Here is a 19502-nt window from a genome sequence, read left to right as displayed (position 1 = left end):
TTAAGATATGTCCTGAGTTAGAGAGAAAGTGAGTCTTTTTCTACCACTGCTCATGTTTAGAGTTAAGTGGGTGGATGTGGGAGCTTGGACGTGGCTCTCAAGGTCGAGCGGGCAAACTCATGAACGGCATGTTGATTGCCAACGTCATGTGTGTTCAGAAATCCATAGTCCTAGAAGCAATTTCTCATTTAAAGTGAATATGCTTGGCGTGTAACTAGATTTCTTTCCTCTTTTAGGTCATCACAGACCTGGAGGAGCAGCTAAACCAGCTGACTGAGGACAATGCTGAACTCAACAACCAAAACTTCTATTTGTCCAAACAACTCGATGAGGCTTCTGGCGCCAACGATGAGATTGTACAACTGCGAAGTGAAGTGGACCACCTCCGCCGGGAGATCACAGAACGAGAGATGCAACTCACCAGCCAGAAGCAAGTAAGGAGGGTTAACAGAGTCATGAGATCCCTGGAGGACTTTGAGAAGGATTTTAGGAGGAGTGCTTGGTACAGTCTCCCAAGGGTTCCAAGACTGAAACTCATATAGTCATTGGGCTCTTTTTATAATCATGTCTTGTTTCCAAGTCTTTAGAGTTTTAAAAATCGCCTTTCAAAATGTGCAGTTCTTCATAATTTTGATTTTAAAACATTGGGCCAGTGTGGTGGCTCCTGACTGTCATCCCAGCATTTTGGGAGGCCGAGGAGGAAGAATCACTTGACTGATCAGGATCAGTCTGGGCAATATAGTGAGACCCCGTCTCTAAGAAAAAGAAAAGATAAAAATTAGCTGGGTTTGGTGGCATGTGCCAGCAGTTCCAGCTTTTCAGGAAGCTGAGGTGGGAGGATTGCTTGAACCCAGGAGCTTGAGGCTGCAGTGAACCTGGGTGGCAGAGCTGGACCCTGTCTCAAAGAAATAAAAATAAAAACAAAAGCGAATGCTTTGGGAGATCAGTGTAAATGGCTTGATTTTCAGCTTGCTCACTTCCCCTGGCTTTGCTTTGGGTTCTGCCTCTAAGGTGGCTGCAGAAGTGGCCCTTCATACATTCTTGCCTGGTCCCCTTGGACTGCAGACAAACCGCATTTCAAACTGTAGTTAGCAACTTGTGCTTTTCGGAAACTGACACGACCAAAGTCATCTCCAGGAAATCCTTGTTTAAATACAAGGCACAAATCAGTGGTACTGATTTGCAGACGATGGAGGCTCTGAAGACCACATGCACCATGCTGGAGGAACAGGTCATGGATTTGGAAGCCCTAAACGACGAGCTGCTAGAAAAAGAGCGGCAGTGGGAGGCCTGGAGGAGCGTCCTGGGTGACGAGAAATCCCAGTTTGAGTGTCGGGTTCGAGAGCTGCAGAGGATGTTGGACACCGAGAAACAGAGCAGGTGGGGCTTTGTGTTTGTGGAAAGCTCATGACCGGGAACTGCAGCAGGATTTGCCTGAGAGTTGTGAACAGGGTAATCAGCTCTTCCAGCTGAGACTGAAAAGTTTCCTGGGGCACAAGCCTCCTGGTGCTAAAAACCAGGAGACTCTTGGGCAAACCAGGATGGGGGTGGTCATCATAGTTGTAAACGTAGACAGTGTGAGTTGGATGCTGTGGCTGGTATTCATTTTCTCCACGCATGAGGCCTGGGCATCAGGGCAAATGCCTCTGTTTTCTTTGCGGAAACATTCTCATCAGGTTTCTTATTAGAGTGACTACAGCAAGACCATTACCATTTGAATCCTGGCCATGTGCAATGCTTATCTTCACTCTACCCCAGGGGTCTTCAACCTTGGCACTATTGCCATGTCAGGCTCTGGGTCATTCTCTGTTATGGGGGCTGTCCTGTGCATTGTAGGATATGGAGCAGCATCCCTAGTCTCTTCTCACTGGATGCCACCAACAGCCCCCTTCCCAAGTTGTGACAACAAAAATGTTTCCAGACATTGCCCCCAATATCCCCAGTGTCTCCATGGTCCCTAGTTGAGAATCACTGCTGAACAAGAATAGTTAGTGATTTTTTTTTTTTTTTTTTTGAGACAGAGTCTCACTCTGTCACCCAGGCTATAGTTCAGTGGCACCATCTCAGTTCACTGCAACCTCCACCTCCCACGTTCAAGGGATTCTCCTTCCTCAGCCTCCCAGGTAGCTGGAATACAGGTGTGTGCCACCATGCCCAGCTGATTTTTCTGTGTGTTTTTAGTAGAGACGGCGTTTCCGTGTTGGCCAGGCTGGTCTCAAACTCCTGACCTCAAGTAATTGCCTTCCTTGGCCTCCCAGATGGCTGGGATTACAGGTGTGAGCCACTACGCTTGGCTGGTTTCCCTGCCCCGCCCCCCCCCCCTTTCTTTAGTAGGAAATGATAATAATCAGTTCAGGCAGTATCATTCTTTTGTTTCCACAGTTCCACTAGTATAGAGTTCACTTCTTGCGGGGCAACTGTGGCACAGTTGTGTGCTCCATAGCTCTAAGGGTTGCTGGTCACATTGAAGATGTCATAGATTAGAAGAGTTGTTATGACAGTGTTACAGTTTATGACAGGAAAGTGTTTTGTTTCTGACAAAATTGGTACATTATGACATTTCACAGATGGAAAGAAGTAGTCTAGAAGGACGGGTGCCTCTTTCCAGTTTGTACAAAGGCACGATATGGGCTAGTGTGTGCCCCGTGACTTCCTGTCTGCACAGCTGGATTGGATTTATTTTTCATAACCTTGCTCAAGTCACCTTCCTCTGAAACTTAGCTTCCTGTGATTCTCTGAGCTCCTCCAGCAAGCTATTCTATCCATAGAAATGTTGATCAATGAATTAGTCTGTATCACACTCATTTGGTATCTCTCGCATTTACTTGGCCATAATAGGCTCAACTAAATGTGTCACATGGATTATGCAAAGTTGAGTTGCGCTCTGAAAGTTTGGAGGTAAAAGATGAGAACCCTTACATTTCAAGAGAAATGCTAGAAATAGTTCCTTTTTGTAGCTCCTCCTTGCTTCCCGACTCAGGGTATTTGTTGATGTGGAGGACTTCCATTTAAGTCTCCTGTTCCAGCATCCTTCTGAATCCTAAGACTCCCCCATCCTTATTGTAAGTTGTGATTGTTTTCCCACAGACCCCTTCCCTCCCTCCCTCAAGTCCAGCTCCTATCCTAGCTGTTTCTAGAGAGCTACAGAGATCATTTTGGGGGTAGGATCTGGCTTCAGCATTGAGAGATACACAACTATACATGGAAGGTGTAACTATGAACTGTGCTCAGGAAGACTAGCATTAGTCTGCTTTCATTTCATGTCTGCTTTCAGGACAATTGTGAAAGATTGTGCCTTTCTTTTCTTTTTTCTGTTTTGGTATTATGTGAGATACTGAGATGAATAAAATATAATCGTTACTCCTTGTCCTCAAGAGGATATGAGTCTACTGGAGGACATATGCATTCAGATATTTAGGAGAGATGGGAGGCCGAAGTGGGCAGATCACTTGAGGTCAGGAGTTGGAGACTAGCTTGGCCAACATGATGAAACTCCGTCTTTACAAAACATCAAAAATTAGCTGAGTATGGTGGCACACACTTGTAGTCCCAACTATTTGGGAAGCTGAGGGAGGCAGGAGACTCACTTGAACCTGGGAAGCAGAGGCTGCAGTGAGCCGAGATCCCGCCACTGCACTCCAGCCTGGGCCACAGAGTGGGAGTCCATCTCAAATACGTATATATATTTAGGAGGGAAATACAGTTATGCTTTGGATACAGAACATGGAGAGGTTACTTCTGAGAAGAGAAAGTGGGAACAGTTTTATGGAGATCATAGCATTTGAATTTATCCTTGCAGACTGAGTTAGATTTGAGTTTGCAGAGTAGTGAAGGAGGGACCGGTCAGTGGAGGAGACTGTATAAACCGAAGTGTGGAAGTTGAAAGCATAATACCTAAATGGAGGAAGGGAAGTGATTTTTTTTCCCAGTTTGCTTCTGGTTTTTCTATTCTTTAGTGTTATTTGTGGAGACATTCATCAAATTCAAGTTTCAGATTTTTTTTTTTTTTTTTTTTGAGATAGAGTCTTGCTCTGTTGCCCAGGCTGGAGTACAGTGTAGCAATCTCGGCTCACTGTAACCTCTGCCTCCCAGGTTCAAGCGATTCTACTGTCTCAGTCTCCTGAGTAGTAGCTGGGATTAAAGATGTGTGCCACCACTCTCAGCTAATTTTTTGTATTTTTAGTAGAGGCAGGGTTTCACCATGTTGGCTAGGCTGGTCTCGAACTCCTGACCTTGTGATCCACCTGCCTTGACCTCCCAAAGTGTTGGGGTTACAGGTGTGAGCCACTGTGCCTGGCCTTAATTTTCAGTTTCTTGATGAGTACCCACAAACTTTTAACTCCTTGCATGTTCTTTTTTTTTCGGAGATGGAGTCTTGCTCTGTTGTCCAGGCTGGAGTGCAGTGTAGTGATCTTGGCTCATAGCAGCCTCTGCCTCCCAGATTCAAGTGATTCTCCTGCCTCAGCCTTCCAAGTTGCTAGGATTGGGTTGTGCACCACCATGCCTGGCTAATTTTGTATTTTTAGTAGAGATGGAGTTTTACCATGTTGGCTAGGCTGGTTTTGAACGCCTGACCTCAGGTGATCCACCCACCTTGGCATCCCAAACTGCTGAGATAGGTGAGAGCCACCGTGCCTGGCCTGTTTTCATTATTCTTACCCAAGCCTAACATGGGTCACATCTTTGCTCAGTAAGCTGTTGGAAAGAAAGACAGTTTGGACCTAAGAGTCAAGGTTGGGCATCTCTCTGGCCTGCAGCCTGTTTAGTTGCTCATTGGGATTAGAGATGGACCAGCCTTCTTTCAGCATGTCGGATTTAGGGGGGCTTCCAAAAGCTGACCTGTGTTTTTCTGGCAGGGCGAGAGCTGATCAGCGGATCACCGAGTCTCGCCAGGTGGTGGAGCTGGCAGTGAAGGAGCACAAGGCCGAGATTCTTGCTCTGCAGCAGGCCCTCAAAGAGCAGAAGCTGAAGGCTGAGAGCCTCTCTGACAAGGTCAGTGCCCGTCTCTTCTGCTTTTTAGGAAAACATTTTCATTTCCTTCTTTTAAAGATGCGCTTGATAAAAATTCAGATGCAATCCATGGCAAACATATTTGATAAGCATATGTTCATGTACTCCAAAAATGTCCCATGGTTTTGCTTTACCATGGGACATTTTTGATTGGCAGTAGCATGGGTGGGTGTGGTAGGTACCGGGTAATCACAGTCAGCCAGTGACTTTTTTAATGTCTGTGTGTCTGGGCCCTTGAAGTTTGAATTTTGATCTGGGTGCTCTTCTCTCTGGTTGTCTGGCATCTTATTTCCAGAAGGCTCTATCGATTGAATGCTGTACATCTTTAGGAAGTCCTTGGTAGCAGTGACTAATGCTCAACCCATTGCTGCAGTAATGCAGCTCAGCTTCTCTGTGTTCCAAGTTCAGGGTCAAGACAGGGCTGATGACACATGCCAGTTCTCAACATTTCACACCGGAAATATATGTGTTCCATCCATGTGACACTCCATATTACATTTACAGTCACAACCAATGTTTTGGAGATTTTCTCTAATACTCTTGAGAGATACAGAATAGGAGCTTCCATCTTACAGATTACCAAAGTGAAGGTCAGAGGAGTTTTATGTATGAACACACAGATGCATACATACACACTGTTTTTCATGCACATACACAAGATAACAATCTGATTTTATATTTTCTGTAACTTTGTTCAGAAAATTTCATGATATAAACGGAATTATTTGGGTCACTGTGGAAAATACAGAAAGCACAGAAAAGTAAAGGAACACCCATCACTGCTGTTTTACTGGTGAATTTATTTGCAGTCTCTGTGCTTATGTTTATGCATATATACACATACATACACATGTATGTATTTTTATAAATTAGGTTCTCATGTATACAGCTTTACATGTTTTTTATTAAATCATTTAACTGCAGTTTTTTTCTGAGTTATTGAATATTTTTTGAACATGTGATTCTAAAAAAATAAATTGCATGGAAGTATCTACTTTAATCATTAAACTTGTATTGGAAATTTGGTCTCCCAGTATTTTGCCATATAAATAACAATGTGATGGACTTGAATCTCAATGGACATCCTTGATTATTTTCTTACCATTGCTTATATTAATCGAAACAGAATTATTAGATTTAAGGCCAGAGCTCTCTACTCTACTCAGGAACGTTCCTGAGTTCCCTGAAACTAGGTTACCATTTTTTTTAAGCATGAGGAAACTAGATTTATTAGAGATAAGTGAAGCCTTTTATATTTAATGTGTAAAGTATTTTTTTCTAGTTGACCATTCTTAAAGTGGTAAGCAGCAGAGTCCTTCACATCTTCTAAAGCTCCAGACTTCGCAGTACCTTATTGTCTTGATCTTCTTCTAATTGGGATGAATTTCTCTTTCCCAAACCTTTCTTAACAAACTTATAATCTGACAAAGCAGTCATTATTTGTGTACATGTCTAGTAATGGGCTTTTTGACTTGATGTAAGATCCTTGAGAGCTTGGGTATCCTTTCGTCTTAAAAGCTATAATGGCAGGTTATAAGCATTCAGCATTTGATTATTTAATTAAATTCAGCCAAGGCATGTCAGATAAATAAATCCTTGAGCAGTCATCCTCCTAGAACTTGTCACCGCTATATTTAAGAGCCATCCCTTAGAAATAATTTCCATCCTCATGTAATAACCTATGGAGGACTCACCAGTGACAGGGACTCTGTATTTTAAAAAAAGCAATCTTTACATTCTGACCTTTAGAACTCAACATTCTTGATTTGTGAAGGTTCATGGACATTCATAAATGTTGTCAGTATCTAACATTCCTAAATGTGGCATCATGCCAATTTTCCCAAATGTCTAGCTCAATGACCTGGAGAAGAAGCATGCTATGCTTGAAATGAATGCCCGAAGCTTACAGCAGAAGCTGGAGACGGAACGAGAGCTCAAACAGAGGCTTCTGGAGGAGGTGAGTATGAAACACCTGGGATAAGGGCCCAGTGGAAGTTTTTTCTTTTAATAGGATTTATTTTTTTGGAGCAGTTTTAGATTCACAGCAAAATTGAGCAGAAAGCACAGAGAGTTCCTACATATTCTCTGTCCCCTCCTCTCCCAGTGTCCCCAACTATCAACACCCTGTACCAGAGTGATCCATTTGTTACAGTCAGTGGGCCTGCACTGACACATCATCATCACTGCAAATGCATACTTTAAATTAGGTTCACTCTGGTGTACATTCTGTAGGTTTTGACAAATGTATAATGACAGTTATCCACCTTTACTGTATCATACAGAATAGTTTCACTGCCCTAAGAACCCACGGTACTCGGTGCTCTGCCTATTCCTCCCTCCTCACCCTCAATTCCCGGCAACCACTCGTCTTTTTTGCTGTCTCCATAGTTTTCCCTTTTCCAGAATGTTGTATATCTGGAATCACACAGTATGTAGCCATTCAGATCAGCTGATTTCACTTAGTAATATGCATTCAGGTTTCCTCTGTGTCTTTTCATGACTGGTGGCTCATTTCTCTCCGGAGTCTTTTTCTTCGGTCTTGCTCTGTTGCCCAGGCTAAACTGTGGTGGTGCAATTACTACTCACTGCAGCTTTGACTTCCTGGGTTCAGGTGATCCTCCCACCTCAGCCTCCTGAGTAGCTGGGACCATAGGTATATTCACCATGCTTGACTAATTTTCATATTTTTTTTTGTAGAGATGGGGTTTCCCCATGTTGCCCAGGCTGACTGATTTCAAACCCCTGGGCTCAAGCGATCTACCTGCCTTGGCCTCCCAAAGTGCTGCTATTACAGGCATGCTTCCCCATGCCCTGCATGGACTTGGAAACAAATTTCTTAAAAAGATTTTTTAATTTCAATAGCTTTAGGGGTACAAGTGTCTTTTTGGTGACATGGATGAATTGTGTGGTGGTGAAGTCTGGTGGGCTTTTAGTGTGTCTGTCACCCAAAGAGTGTACATTGTACCTGTTAGGTGGTTTTTCATTCCTCACTCCCCTCCTTATCTTCTCCCTTCTGAGTCTGTAGTGTCCATTATACCGCTCTTCTCTGTATGCCTTTGCAAACTTATAGCTTAGCTCCCACTTATAAGTGAGAACATGCAGTATTTGGCTTTCCATTCCAGGTGGAATTTTGAAAGTGACAATTAGTCAGATCCAAATTAGATATTTTGAAATTGGAATTTTCAAGTAAGAGTATGGGGAGGGTCACATAATACTTGTCTTATGGTATTTAACACATTAAAAGGCTATGTCATGAAGGCCAGAGGGTCTCTGTCATTTTTATCCTTCTACGTGATGCTTAGTAGAGTGCCAAGCACATAGTGTGTGCCAAATAGAAGTTTATTAAATACATGGGTGAATGAATATTGAGTTAAATTGTTCTTTAGAGCTAATATCCAAAGTATATTAAGTTTCATGCCCATAGGATATCGATGCAAATTAGCTTCCTGCACAGGGCAGAATTTTATCAGATTATGCTGAGTACCAAATTTCATGAAGGTTTTTGAACATTGGGTTAATTTGGTTAAAAATAATGTGTGCCCTGCTTTTGAGGCATCAAAGACGAGCTCACACTGATCTTGTAAACCCATCCTTTTCACAGAACTCTGAGAATCGCTATTTAAATTGATGACTCCCTCCCACTCCCCAGCCAGAACCCTCTGTGTTGAATCACTGATGATTCTACTTTGTTCTTTAGGATTGACCTGCAAGGCCAAATGCACTTTATAAAGATATCTAATGAAAAATTGGACTCCAAAGAGTATTCTGTTTAACGCTTAGTGAGCCTGACAGTTTAATTAACCAGAATGCCCTGTTCTGGCTGATGAGGTTTTGTCACATGATACCCATAGCTCCTGAAGCGCTTTGCTGATAGAAATAATATTGTTGTACTGTTAAGTTTGAAAAGTGTAGTGAAATTTTTGCAGGTGAGTATACAATATTTTATCGAATGATACTTTAAAAAGTGTAGGTGGCTGAGGCATGAGGATTGCTTGAGGCGGGAGTTCGAGACCAGTCTAGGCAACATTGTGAGACCCCCATCTCTACCAAAAAACAAAACAAAACAAAAAAATCAGCTAAGTATGGTGGTGTGCACCTGTAGTCCCAGCTACTCAGGAGTCTGAGGTGGGAGAATCACTTGAGCCCAGGAGCTTGAGACTGCATTTAGTACTGATGGTACCCCTGCACTGTAACCTGGGTGACAGAGTGAGATCCTGTCTCAAAATAAAAATTAAAATGAAAAATATGGGTGGAAGTTTGGGAAACTTCTAGAAATGGATGGTGGTGATGGTTATACAATAATAGGAATGTACTTAATGCCACTGAACTATACACTTAAAAATGGTTAAAATGGTAAATTTTATGTTACGTGTATTTTGCCACTGTAAAAATCTAAAAAATAAAATTAACACACACGTAGGCACGTGCGTGCACACACACACATATTTGGTGAACACACATAGGATTCACCATATAGCCTTAAGAGCAACACTGCAATGGAAATGTTAGGCCGGGCATGGTGGCTTGCTCCTATAATCCCAGCGCTTTGGGAGGCTGAGGGCAGGCGGATCACCAGGTCAGGAGATTGAGACCATCCTGGCCAACATGGTCAGGGGTGAAACCCCATCTCTTAAAAAAAAAAAAAAAAAAGAACAGCACTACAATGCAAATGTTAAATGTACCTGGTGGTCAAATAGAAAATGAGGGTCTTTTAGGTGGGATGAACAGTTTTCCCACTTTAGGCACATCCTGGAAACAGAACAGAAATAATCAAGGCTTTTGCCTGTCCTGTTTTCCTTCTGAGAGGGTGAGCTGGCCCTGACAGCTCAATACTTTGGTCCAAGGTTATGTGGTGAGTCAGTGACAAATCTAGGAATAGAGTGCCGGGATCCCGATTCACTTCACTCCTTCTCACTTCTAACCTACATGAGAACATTTTCAGTTCCCAGGATGTACCTCACAGAAAGTTATTTGAACACGGACATCTGGCTAACATTGAGCCTGACGCAGATTTCGGTGACAGTTGAAACCATTCTGGAACCAAGAATGCTCTTTATTGTCCTCATTGTGATTGGGCTCCCTGGTTGGTGTGTGCCGTATAAGCATGTGCCCAAGGTTTCCACCTAAGTGTCCTCTTTGTAAGTACAGAGACTTTTATTTTTTATTTTTATTTTATTTTTTTGAGACAAAGTCTCTCTCTGTCGCCCAGGCTGCAGTGCAGTGGCATGATCTTGGCTCACTGCAACCTCCACCTCCTGGGGTCAAGCAGTTCTGCCTCAGCCTTTGGAGTAGCTGAGAATATAGGTGTGCACCACCATGCCCAGCTAAATTTTTTGTTTTTTTTTTTTTAGTAGAGACAAGGTTTTACCATCTTGGCCCAGCCGGTCTTGAACTCCTGACCTCAAATGATCTGCCTGCCTCAGCCTCCCAGTGTGCTAGGATTATAGGCATGAGCCACCATGCCCGGTCTATATGGAGACTTTTAAATGGAGCCACAGTCAAAGTCTCAGAATTCAAAGACTTTTTAAATCATCCAGTCTGAATTTCCAGCACTATTCCCTTTATCTCTGCTCCTGGAAAACTACTAATGGATCTTTCTTCCACATTTTTTCCTCCTGGGCCCAAAATGGCTTCAGAAGTTTTCTCACCATGACACTTCACAGCCACTATCAGTTCATTGGAAGTAGCACCAATGATCAAAACCTATTTGCCAGTCCTGGTCAAATTCATCTCTCATCCAAGGTAGAAAATCCCTTCCCCAACACTCATCATACGTAGGTGCTGTTGAACCTTGGCCTAAATACTTACAGTGACTTTGGATATCCCAACTCATTTTTCAGCAACTCTCATTCTTAGAACATTCTTATTTTGAATAAAACCTTCTACTTTTACCGATTGGTTCTTTTATGTTGAAACAAGTGAAATTAGAACGTAGTCTGATATCTCCAGCTAAAATGAGAAATTAATATTGATTAATAGATTACTTGATTAACAATTTAAATAATCAATGTTTAGTTAGCACTTACCATGTGACTCTCTGAGTACTTTACGTGAGTTAACTCTTACAGTCCTTGCAACATTCCTGTGAGATAACTGGTTTTATTATCTCTGTGACAGTCAACTAGAGATCCAAATAGCTTTTCCACTCCAAGTTGCCTTCTCTTTTATTTTTTCAAGTTTTCCGTAGAGACGGGGTCTGCCTATGTTGCCCACGCTGGTCTCAAACTCCTGGGCTTAAGTGATCCTCCCGCCTTGGCCTCCCAAAGTGCTGGGATTACAAGCGTGAGACACTGTGCCTGGCCAGCTTCTCTTTTTTAAGTGAAACATTTTAGATCCCCCTCAAGCTTTGGATGTTATTTTCTGGTAGATTTGTCTTTCCACAGGGAATTCCTATCAGTCCATGTGGTCTGAGTAGCATTGAATACATTGGTATCTTTTCACCTCCATACTGGGCTCTAAACCTCTGGCAATTATCCGGGCTCTTTGAGTAGTTTTGATTACACCGTTGACACCATTGATCTGTTAAATCACTACCTGGCCAGGCGTGGTGGCTCACGCCTGTAATTCCAGCACTTTGGGAGGCCAAGGCGGGCAGATCACAAGGTCAGGAGATCGAGACCATCCTGGTTAACACGGTGAAACCCCTTCTCAACTGAAAATTCAAAAAACTAGCTGGGTGTGGTGACACATGCCTGTAGTCTCAGCTACTTGGGAGGCTGAGGCAGGAGAATCGCTTGAATCTGTGAGGCAGAGTTTGCAGTGAGCTGAGATTGCAACACTGCACTGCAGCCTGGGCAACAAGAGTGAAACTCCTTCTCAAAAAAGCAAAAAAATAAATAAATAAGTAAATCACTACCTACCCATCCACAAGTTTGCTTTTCTTAAAAACATCTTCATGTTCTATATTTATTCAGTTGGCAATGTAAAAAACACCATCCTACTGAAGTTTTTCATGTTAGTCTTGATCTAGTCTTCCAGCCCACAGGGGACAGGGGTTGTTTCATGATCTTGTTCTGTTATCCAGCCCCTTTTTTCTCTGTTTTCTGTCACCCTTGTAAAATTGTTGGACAGGTCTAAACACACAGCTAAGGCCCCCCTTTCAGTCTAACACTGACCCATGAATATGCTTCTGTTTGCTTCTCTCTGGGAAGCAGGTAAGTGGTTCTGAAAAACATTTCATAGAATACAAATGCCTCTCTTACATTTTTTTTTTTTTTTTTTTTTTTTTTTTTGCGAATAACCAGCCTATTTCTTGGAAAGCTAATGGACAGTTGATGCGTTTATTCTAGAAAAATATTTTGGGCTTGGCTGTCACCAAACAGATTCTCGTCCCCAGCACTTGTTTCTCTGGTTTCTGCCTAGTAATTAATGTTGTCCTAAAATAGTGGGAAGAAACTAAAGAGGGTAATTTGCAGAAGAAAACACTCATGCTGCGGAGGAGGGTAGCTTAGCTGTTTTCTTTCCTTTTTTCCTGTATTGTAGGGGGGCTCTGTGGTTTGATTCAGAAATTCCAGGTTATGCATGTGGGCCAAATGGTCTTTTTAAAATTTTTGTTTTTATTTTTTTAGAGACAGGGACTTGCTGTGTCACCCAGGCTGGAATGCAGTGGCATAATCAGCTCATTGCCACTTTGAACTCATGGGTTCAAGTGATCCTCCCACCTCAGCCTCCTAAAGTCCTGGGATTTTAGGCATGAGCCACTGTTCCCGGCTCCAAGTGATCTTTAGTTGGTACCTCTTGCTTTGTGGCAGTACTGGTAGGGAAAGGCAGACGGGAGGATGAGAGGGAGCACCTTAACTGAATGGAGGGAAGAAAGAAGGACAAAGGAAATGGAAAGGACATTCACTAAGCACCTACTATATATTGGGCACTGTGTTTAATAGTCATCCAGTGAGGCAAGCTAGTATACCCACTTTTAGATGAAGAAGCTGAGGCTCTGGGAGGTGATACATACAGACTTTAACAGGTATCAGTGATATGATAAGTGTGAAAGTCAGGATGTAATCCAGGGTCTGTTAGATCCAGCATCCGGGTCTTTCTACTGCAACACAATGCCTTAGGGAATCAGCTACCTCTTAAGAGGAAGGGGAGGTGAGGAGTGTAAATGGAAAGAAAAAGAGAGCTAGAGTGAAGCAAAGAGACAGAGAGGGCCAGGAAATTCTGAGATTATCAATGGCTCTGGGCCTGCTGGGATGGAGGGCTTTCAGGGCTGCCATAGACCTTTTGGAATCACCTGTGGTGATTATTGCTTTGAGTAGCTCTCTGTCTCTAACTCTGCAGAGGGCCCAGGCTACCAGGGAAGAGATTATTTGGGCCACAGTAAGTGTAGTTAAGCTATAATCTAGGGTTTGGATAAAATCAAGCACCATCTCATCAGGATGCTTGGTCTCTCCTGCTTTTTTAGAAACAGATGCATTTTAGGAAAAAGAGCCATGAAACCTGCATCTTTATAGCCTGTCCTATTTTCTGGTTATCGTCCATTATAAAAATTGGAGTGAGATTTGCAGCACAAAACTATTTTCAATATACTCAATTGAATTTCTTTTCTGAGTTTTATCAACACTCTGTACTGCAACTGGGATTTCTTCTTCTTTTCCCCTGACGTTGTAGAAATATCACCCATGATTGTGACTATTCGTGTACTTGTTGGGGTCTCTCACCCTGATGGGGCACTTATTAAGTAAGGGATGATGTGATTTCTCTTTGGGTATCCCACACTGCCTGCACAGAGTAATTTTTCATAGTAACGAAATCTTGAAAACAAAAAATAAAGGCAAATTGGAACTCAGTTATCATAGCACTGAGTCGAACTGCCGTAGGTGTCCACTCTGATGGCTCATGGTCTTAAGTACCAAAATATCCTCAATTGGAACTCTGTCTGGGAAGGCCAACCCTGCAGTCTGGACTTCTGTGACAGTGGGGACCCTAGGATTTGTTGACCAGCAGAGGTTTCTGTGCTGTGCAAATTCATTTTAACTGTGCTTGCATCCTTTTGGAGTAGATGACAATTGGTAATTCTGAATTGAGATGATTTCAAAAGCTGTACTTCTGGTGCCATGCCTGAAATTAGTTTGAAATAGGAACAGCGGGGGAACAAATTGTATTGTGTGCAGTATCAAGCATTTCCCTGGCCCTTCTCCCCACTAGCAAGCCAAATTACAGCAGCAGATGGACCTGCAGAAAAACCACATTTTCCGTCTGACTCAAGGACTGCAAGAAGCTCTAGATCGGGCTGATCTGCTGAAGACAGAAAGAAGTGACCTGGAGTATCAGCTAGAAAACATTCAGGTGAGGACTGGGAAAGGGAATCTACTGAAAAATGGTCTGCATGGCTGGGTCCAGTGGCTCATGCCTGTAATCCCAGCACTTTGGAAGGCTGAGGTGGGCGGATCACCTGAGGTCAGGCATTTGAGACCAGCCTGGCCAACATGGTGAAACCCCATCTCTACTAAAATTATAAAAATTAGCTGGGCGTGGTGGCGGGTGCCTTTAGTCCCAGCTACCTGGGAAGTGTCCCACCTACCCTCTGCGGGAAGACTGAGCTCGTTCGGAAAAAACCGGACCGCAGGTTAGAGGAAATTCCTTAAGTTGAGGCTTTATTGAGAGGAAAGAGCCTCCGGGCGGGCCAGCCGGGACGAAAAGGAAAAATGGCCGCGCCGCTCAGAGGGGCAGGGTTGTTTTATAGGGGGCAGAAGGGCTGAGGGAGTGGGGAAGCCGAAAGCCAAAGTGGTGGGCAACTGTTGGTCAGTTTGAACTGCTGGGTGGGAAGCTGGGCGGCGGGAGGGCTAGGGCCGGTATGTAAAGTGAGAGATAAGGGAGCCTCTTTGTGGGGGAGGGAAAGAGAGAGAGAGAGCTTTCGCGGTAGGGGCAGAGTTTTCCAAACAGGAAGCTGAGGCAGGAGAATGGCTTGAGCCCTGGAGGTGGAGTTTGCAGTCGGCCGAGATTGCGCCCCTGCACTCCAGTGTGGGCCACAGATCAAGACTCTGTCTCCAAATAAATAAATAAATAAATAAATAAAGTCTGCAGTGGCAAAGCATGATGGTGCAAAGTCATCTGGTAAAAGTGTCAGTATCTTTGTGCTACTTATTTTGTGTATTTTCCTCAAGATTTTATTTTCAAAGATTTTAACCATTCAGAGAAGTTGGAAGATTTCTATAGTGACCATGACCTATAATGAACCAGTTGCTATTTTTACTTTTTCATCTATTTATCTATAAATATATCTTTTTTTCTCCTTTGCAGTAAAATTGGGACTAAATAAATACTGACTCGGTACTGTTTGTGTTGGATTTTCATATGTTAGTATCCTAACAACTTCACTTTTTAGTTTCTTCAAGTCCCAGCCTTAAAAATATACTTCTGTCTGGGTCAGAGGTTATTTTGTTTTCTTGAATTTTAGGTTCTCTATTCTCATGAAAAGGTGAAAATGGAAGGCACTATTTCTCAACAAACCAAACTCATTGATTTTCTGCAAGCCAAAATGGACCAACCTGCTAAAAAGAAAAAGGTGAGTCAAAGTGTTTGAGAAGTGGGAGTTGTCAGTTTCACTCATCATTCATGGTTCAGTGGACACCACTGTGATATACAATCATAGAAACATAGAAGAAAACCAAGTGCACATTTTTTTTGTTTTATTTTCGGTTGAAAAATAGATTTTGAGATAATTACAATAGGTCTTATCAAAAGATATCATTGATCAAGTCTAACAGACTACTTTCTGTTTATGGCCATTGAAATAATAGTATCTTTCTCTGTTAAAGAAGTAATCCCTCCGCAGTCCACACATACACATAGCAGCTGGGGCAGAGGGGGTGTACACAGAGAGAAAGATTTATACCTAAGTCATGCTTACTTGACTCTAGAGGGAGTTAGCAAGTACGAGGATAGGGCTTCAACTGTTCAGGTCCTTGTACCACACTCCAGAGAGGACTTTAACAGTGGTCTAGTCCAGTCCTTTTGATTGGCTCACAAAGAGACTGGAACTCAGGGAGCTGGAGTGACCTCCCTGAAGTGTCTGACCAGACAGTTATCCCCTCTGCCAAGTACCAAACATCCCTTTTAGACTGTAAGAGACAAACAGATGACAAACTAGGGGCAGGGTTATATGTAGCGCACATGAGAAGATTGTTTTTCATAAGCCTGATCAATACATGCTTTTCCAAACCACTGAAGCCTTCATACTAGGTTTAGCCAGGTGTTTTCAGTTCCAGAAAAGTGCCGGAGGAGCTTGCAGTTTCCTTCTAAATGCAGAAGCATACCATAGTGGCAGTGGCAGTGGTTTTACAGGGGAGGCCTTGATGACTTAGAATACCTAGGAGAAAGGAGTGGAGGACTGAAGTTGACAGTGGTCTCTGTATTTCCGGTACCATCTTCACTGTAAGGGGATAAGCCCAGCATTCAGAGGCTGCCTCCCACTAGACATTGGCTGCACGGGAAGGATTTTCTTGCATGCTGCGTGACTGTATATGGTTGTTATGCTTACGATATTTAATCTTTTTTATTTTAGCAGTGAACTGTTATCTGGTTATGTCACTTGATTTAGTTAGGGTGTTTCCATTTGTATTTTTTTTTAATTAACTTTTTTTTAAGTTGCATTATTCTGTTTTCCTTTTTTTTCATGTAAATATTTCCATCTGCATTCTTTATTAGTAAGTCCCTTGTTTTGACCTCATTTTAGCATTCCTTTTTAAATTTTGCTTCCTTTTACAAAACACTCATCTCTGTGTCTTGTAACTGAGCATCATGAGGCATATTCCAAGGCAAGAGTGACCTCTGAACCATCTCTCCTGACTCCATACACCATACTCTCCTGATTCCATTTTTTGAATGGGAAAGACTCAGGACATGACTCTCCTGTCTTGGCAATGCTAAAGGAAGAGGTGGCCACTCAAGCATCTTTAATCCTCTTGGTGAAAACTTCCGCACCCCTATTTTTTTCAGCCGGCTGGAACAGGCTGTGGCTCAGCCTACCCTTCCCCCCCTTCACATGCCATTTTTACTAAATACACTTACAGTGAGTATGCTCCTGGCTTTTGTGGTTTGCTCCTCCCGAGTCAGATTTCCTTTAGCTAGTTTCAAGTGCCAGTTTCCAGGAGTTAGGAGATATCTCTGTTTCCATTGCTAGGGTTTATTTAGTCGACGGAAAGAGGACCCTGCTTTGCCCACACAGGTTCCTCTGCAGTACAATGAGCTGAAGCTGGCCCTGGAGAAGGAGAAAGCTCGCTGTGCAGAGCTAGAGGAAGCCCTTCAGAAGACCCGCATTGAGCTCCGGTCTGCCCGGGAGGAAGGTAGGGGCTCGCTCTCTCCAAAGTGCTCAAGGCTGTGGAAAAGGCAGAGGATTGATCTCCCTGAGATCAGCCAAGGCTGACTAATTCAGTGTCTTTGTTTACGGCCCATATGCTTTCCGCCCAGACATCCCATGTCTGAAAAACGTATGGCCCCTGTGCGTTGACAAGTGGATGTGACGCATATTCTTTTAGTCTCAGGTCCTTGAAAGACAGCCCAGGGACGATCCACTTGGCTTGGTCCTCTAGGTGACCCAGCTAACCAAAAGACATTGTCCTGGTCTCTCTGCAGCTGCCCACCGCAAAGCGACGGACCACCCACACCCATCCACGCCAGCCACCGCGAGGCAGCAGATCGCCATGTCCGCCATCGTGCGGTCGCCCGAGCACCAGCCCAGTGCCATGAGCCTGCTGGCCCCGCCGTCGAGCCGGAGAAAGGAGTCTTCAACTCCAGAGGGTATGTTCTCAAGGGGCCGTTGGTGTTGTATGGAAATTTCTTTTGATCGACTAAGACATGCAGGCATATGGTAAAGATTACAAGTAATACTAGGGGATAAAGATTAAGAAGTCAGTCTCCCGGTTCCCCATCCTCAGATTCCTCACCCAGTGTCAACCATTGCTTTTAGCCATTGTATCCTTCCAGTGATAGTTCATGTAGGGGTCCACATGTCTATATCATTCATGTATCTTACATTATGTGATTATATTTAAATAATATGAGAAAATAGGCTGGGCGCAGTAGCTCATGTCTGTAATCCCAGCACTTTGGGAGGCTGAGGCAGGCAGATCACCTGAGGTCAGGATTTTGAGACCAGCCTGGCCAACATGGTGAAACCTCGTCTCTACTAAAAATACAAAAGTTAGCAGGGTGTGGTGGCATGCTCCTGTAGTCCCAGCTACTTGGGAGGCTAAGGCAGTAGAATAGTTTGAATCCAGGAGGTAGAGGTTGCAGTGAGCTCAGAAAACACCGCTGCACTCCAGCCTGCGTGATAAAGTGAGACTTCATCCAAAAAAACCAAACAAACAGTATGAAAAGATCTCTCTCTCAGCTCTTTTTTCTTTTATAAATATCGTAACGGTTGCTCACGCCTGTAATCCCAGCACTTTGGGAGGCTGAGGCGGGCGGATCACCTGAGGTCAGGAGTTTGAGACAGGCCTAACCAACATGGAGAAACCCTGTCTCTACGAAAAACACAAAATTAGCCAGGTGTGGTGGCACATGCCTGTAATCTCAGCTACTCAGGAGGTTGACACAGGAGAATTGCTTGAACCTGGGAGGCAGAGGTTGCGGTGAACTGAGATCGCGCCACTGCATTCCAGCCTGAGCAACAAGAGTGAAACTCCGTCTCAACAACAACGACAACAACAAAAAGCACATCTCTCTCTCAGGACTTTTTTCTTTTACAAATATGACAGCACACTACAGTGTACAGTGCAAGACACTTTCATTTCATTAAAATACTATCTTAGAGGGTTTCATATTAGTACAAAAGGACCTACCTCATCCTTTCAGAAAACCACACGGTATTCTGTGGTGTGACTCTGAAATTCATCTGTTAAATCAGACTCCTGCTGATGGCCATTTAGGTTGTTTCCAGTCCCTTGTTACTGTAAACACCTTGCAGAGGACATCCTGTGCCTCTGTGGGTGTTGTGCCTGGAGACATTCCTGGGAAATGAATCACTGGGTTAAAGGTTACATACATTTTGAGTGTTGGTAGTGTGTGCCAATGTCTATTTCTGCCGGCAGTGTGAGGAGTTTTCTTTCTGGTCTCAAATGTACTCTGTTTACCTAGAGCTGAAAAGGACTTTAAAAAAAGCCAAGAAAGCTGGTTTGGAGTGTCCTAGGAAGACTAGGGTAGAGCTGCAGTTTAGCATCATGGCACTGCAATCAAACCTGTTTTGGTTGTAAACCAGATGGTGTTTTGTTGTTGCAGCTGTTTTTCTTTAGCCAGAAGTCCTTTTCTTATATAACTTCTTGAATCAAAGAGCTTTACTTAAAAAAAGATTTTTTTTGAGACGGAGTCTCACTCTGTCGCCCAGGCTTGGAGAGCAGTAGCGTGATCTCAGCTCATTGCAGCCTCTGCCTCCCAAGTTCAAGTGATTCTCGTGCCTCGGTCTCCCAAATAGTTGGGATTACATGTGTGTGCCACCATGCCCCGCTAATCTGTATTTTTACTAGAGACGGGAGTTTCACCATGTCGGCCAG

The 19502-nt window shown here is 43.5% G+C and overlaps 1 protein-coding gene across 24 annotated transcripts in view; it reads left to right on the top strand.

Moving 5' to 3' along the window:
* CIT (citron rho-interacting serine/threonine kinase) overlaps nt 1-19502 on the top strand; it is a 190073-nt gene that overhangs the window by 140488 nt on the left and 30083 nt on the right. For 12 of the 24 annotated variants that reach the window (XM_035257803.3, XM_035257795.3, XM_054238964.2 and 9 more), the window contains 8 exons: nt 237-434; nt 1187-1380; nt 4857-4992; nt 6863-6967; nt 14158-14298; nt 15410-15517; nt 17135-17297; nt 17587-17751. In XM_035257803.3, coding sequence (XP_035113694.1) covers nt 237-434; nt 1187-1380; nt 4857-4992; nt 6863-6967; nt 14158-14298; nt 15410-15517; nt 17135-17297; nt 17587-17751 — 1210 coding nt within the window. The remainder of the gene's footprint in view (nt 1-236; nt 435-1186; nt 1381-4856; nt 4993-6862; nt 6968-14157; nt 14299-15409; nt 15518-17134; nt 17298-17586; nt 17752-19502) is intronic. The other 12 variants (XM_035257805.3, XM_035257804.3, XM_078337417.1 and 9 more) reach the window with 1 other exon arrangement.

Source organism: Callithrix jacchus, chromosome 9 (genome assembly GCF_049354715.1).
Source record: "Callithrix jacchus isolate 240 chromosome 9, calJac240_pri, whole genome shotgun sequence".
Classification (NCBI taxonomy): domain Eukaryota; kingdom Metazoa; phylum Chordata; class Mammalia; order Primates; family Cebidae; genus Callithrix; species Callithrix jacchus.
Note: the sequence above shows the minus strand (reverse complement) of the source record. Positions and strands in the feature narration are given on the sequence as shown.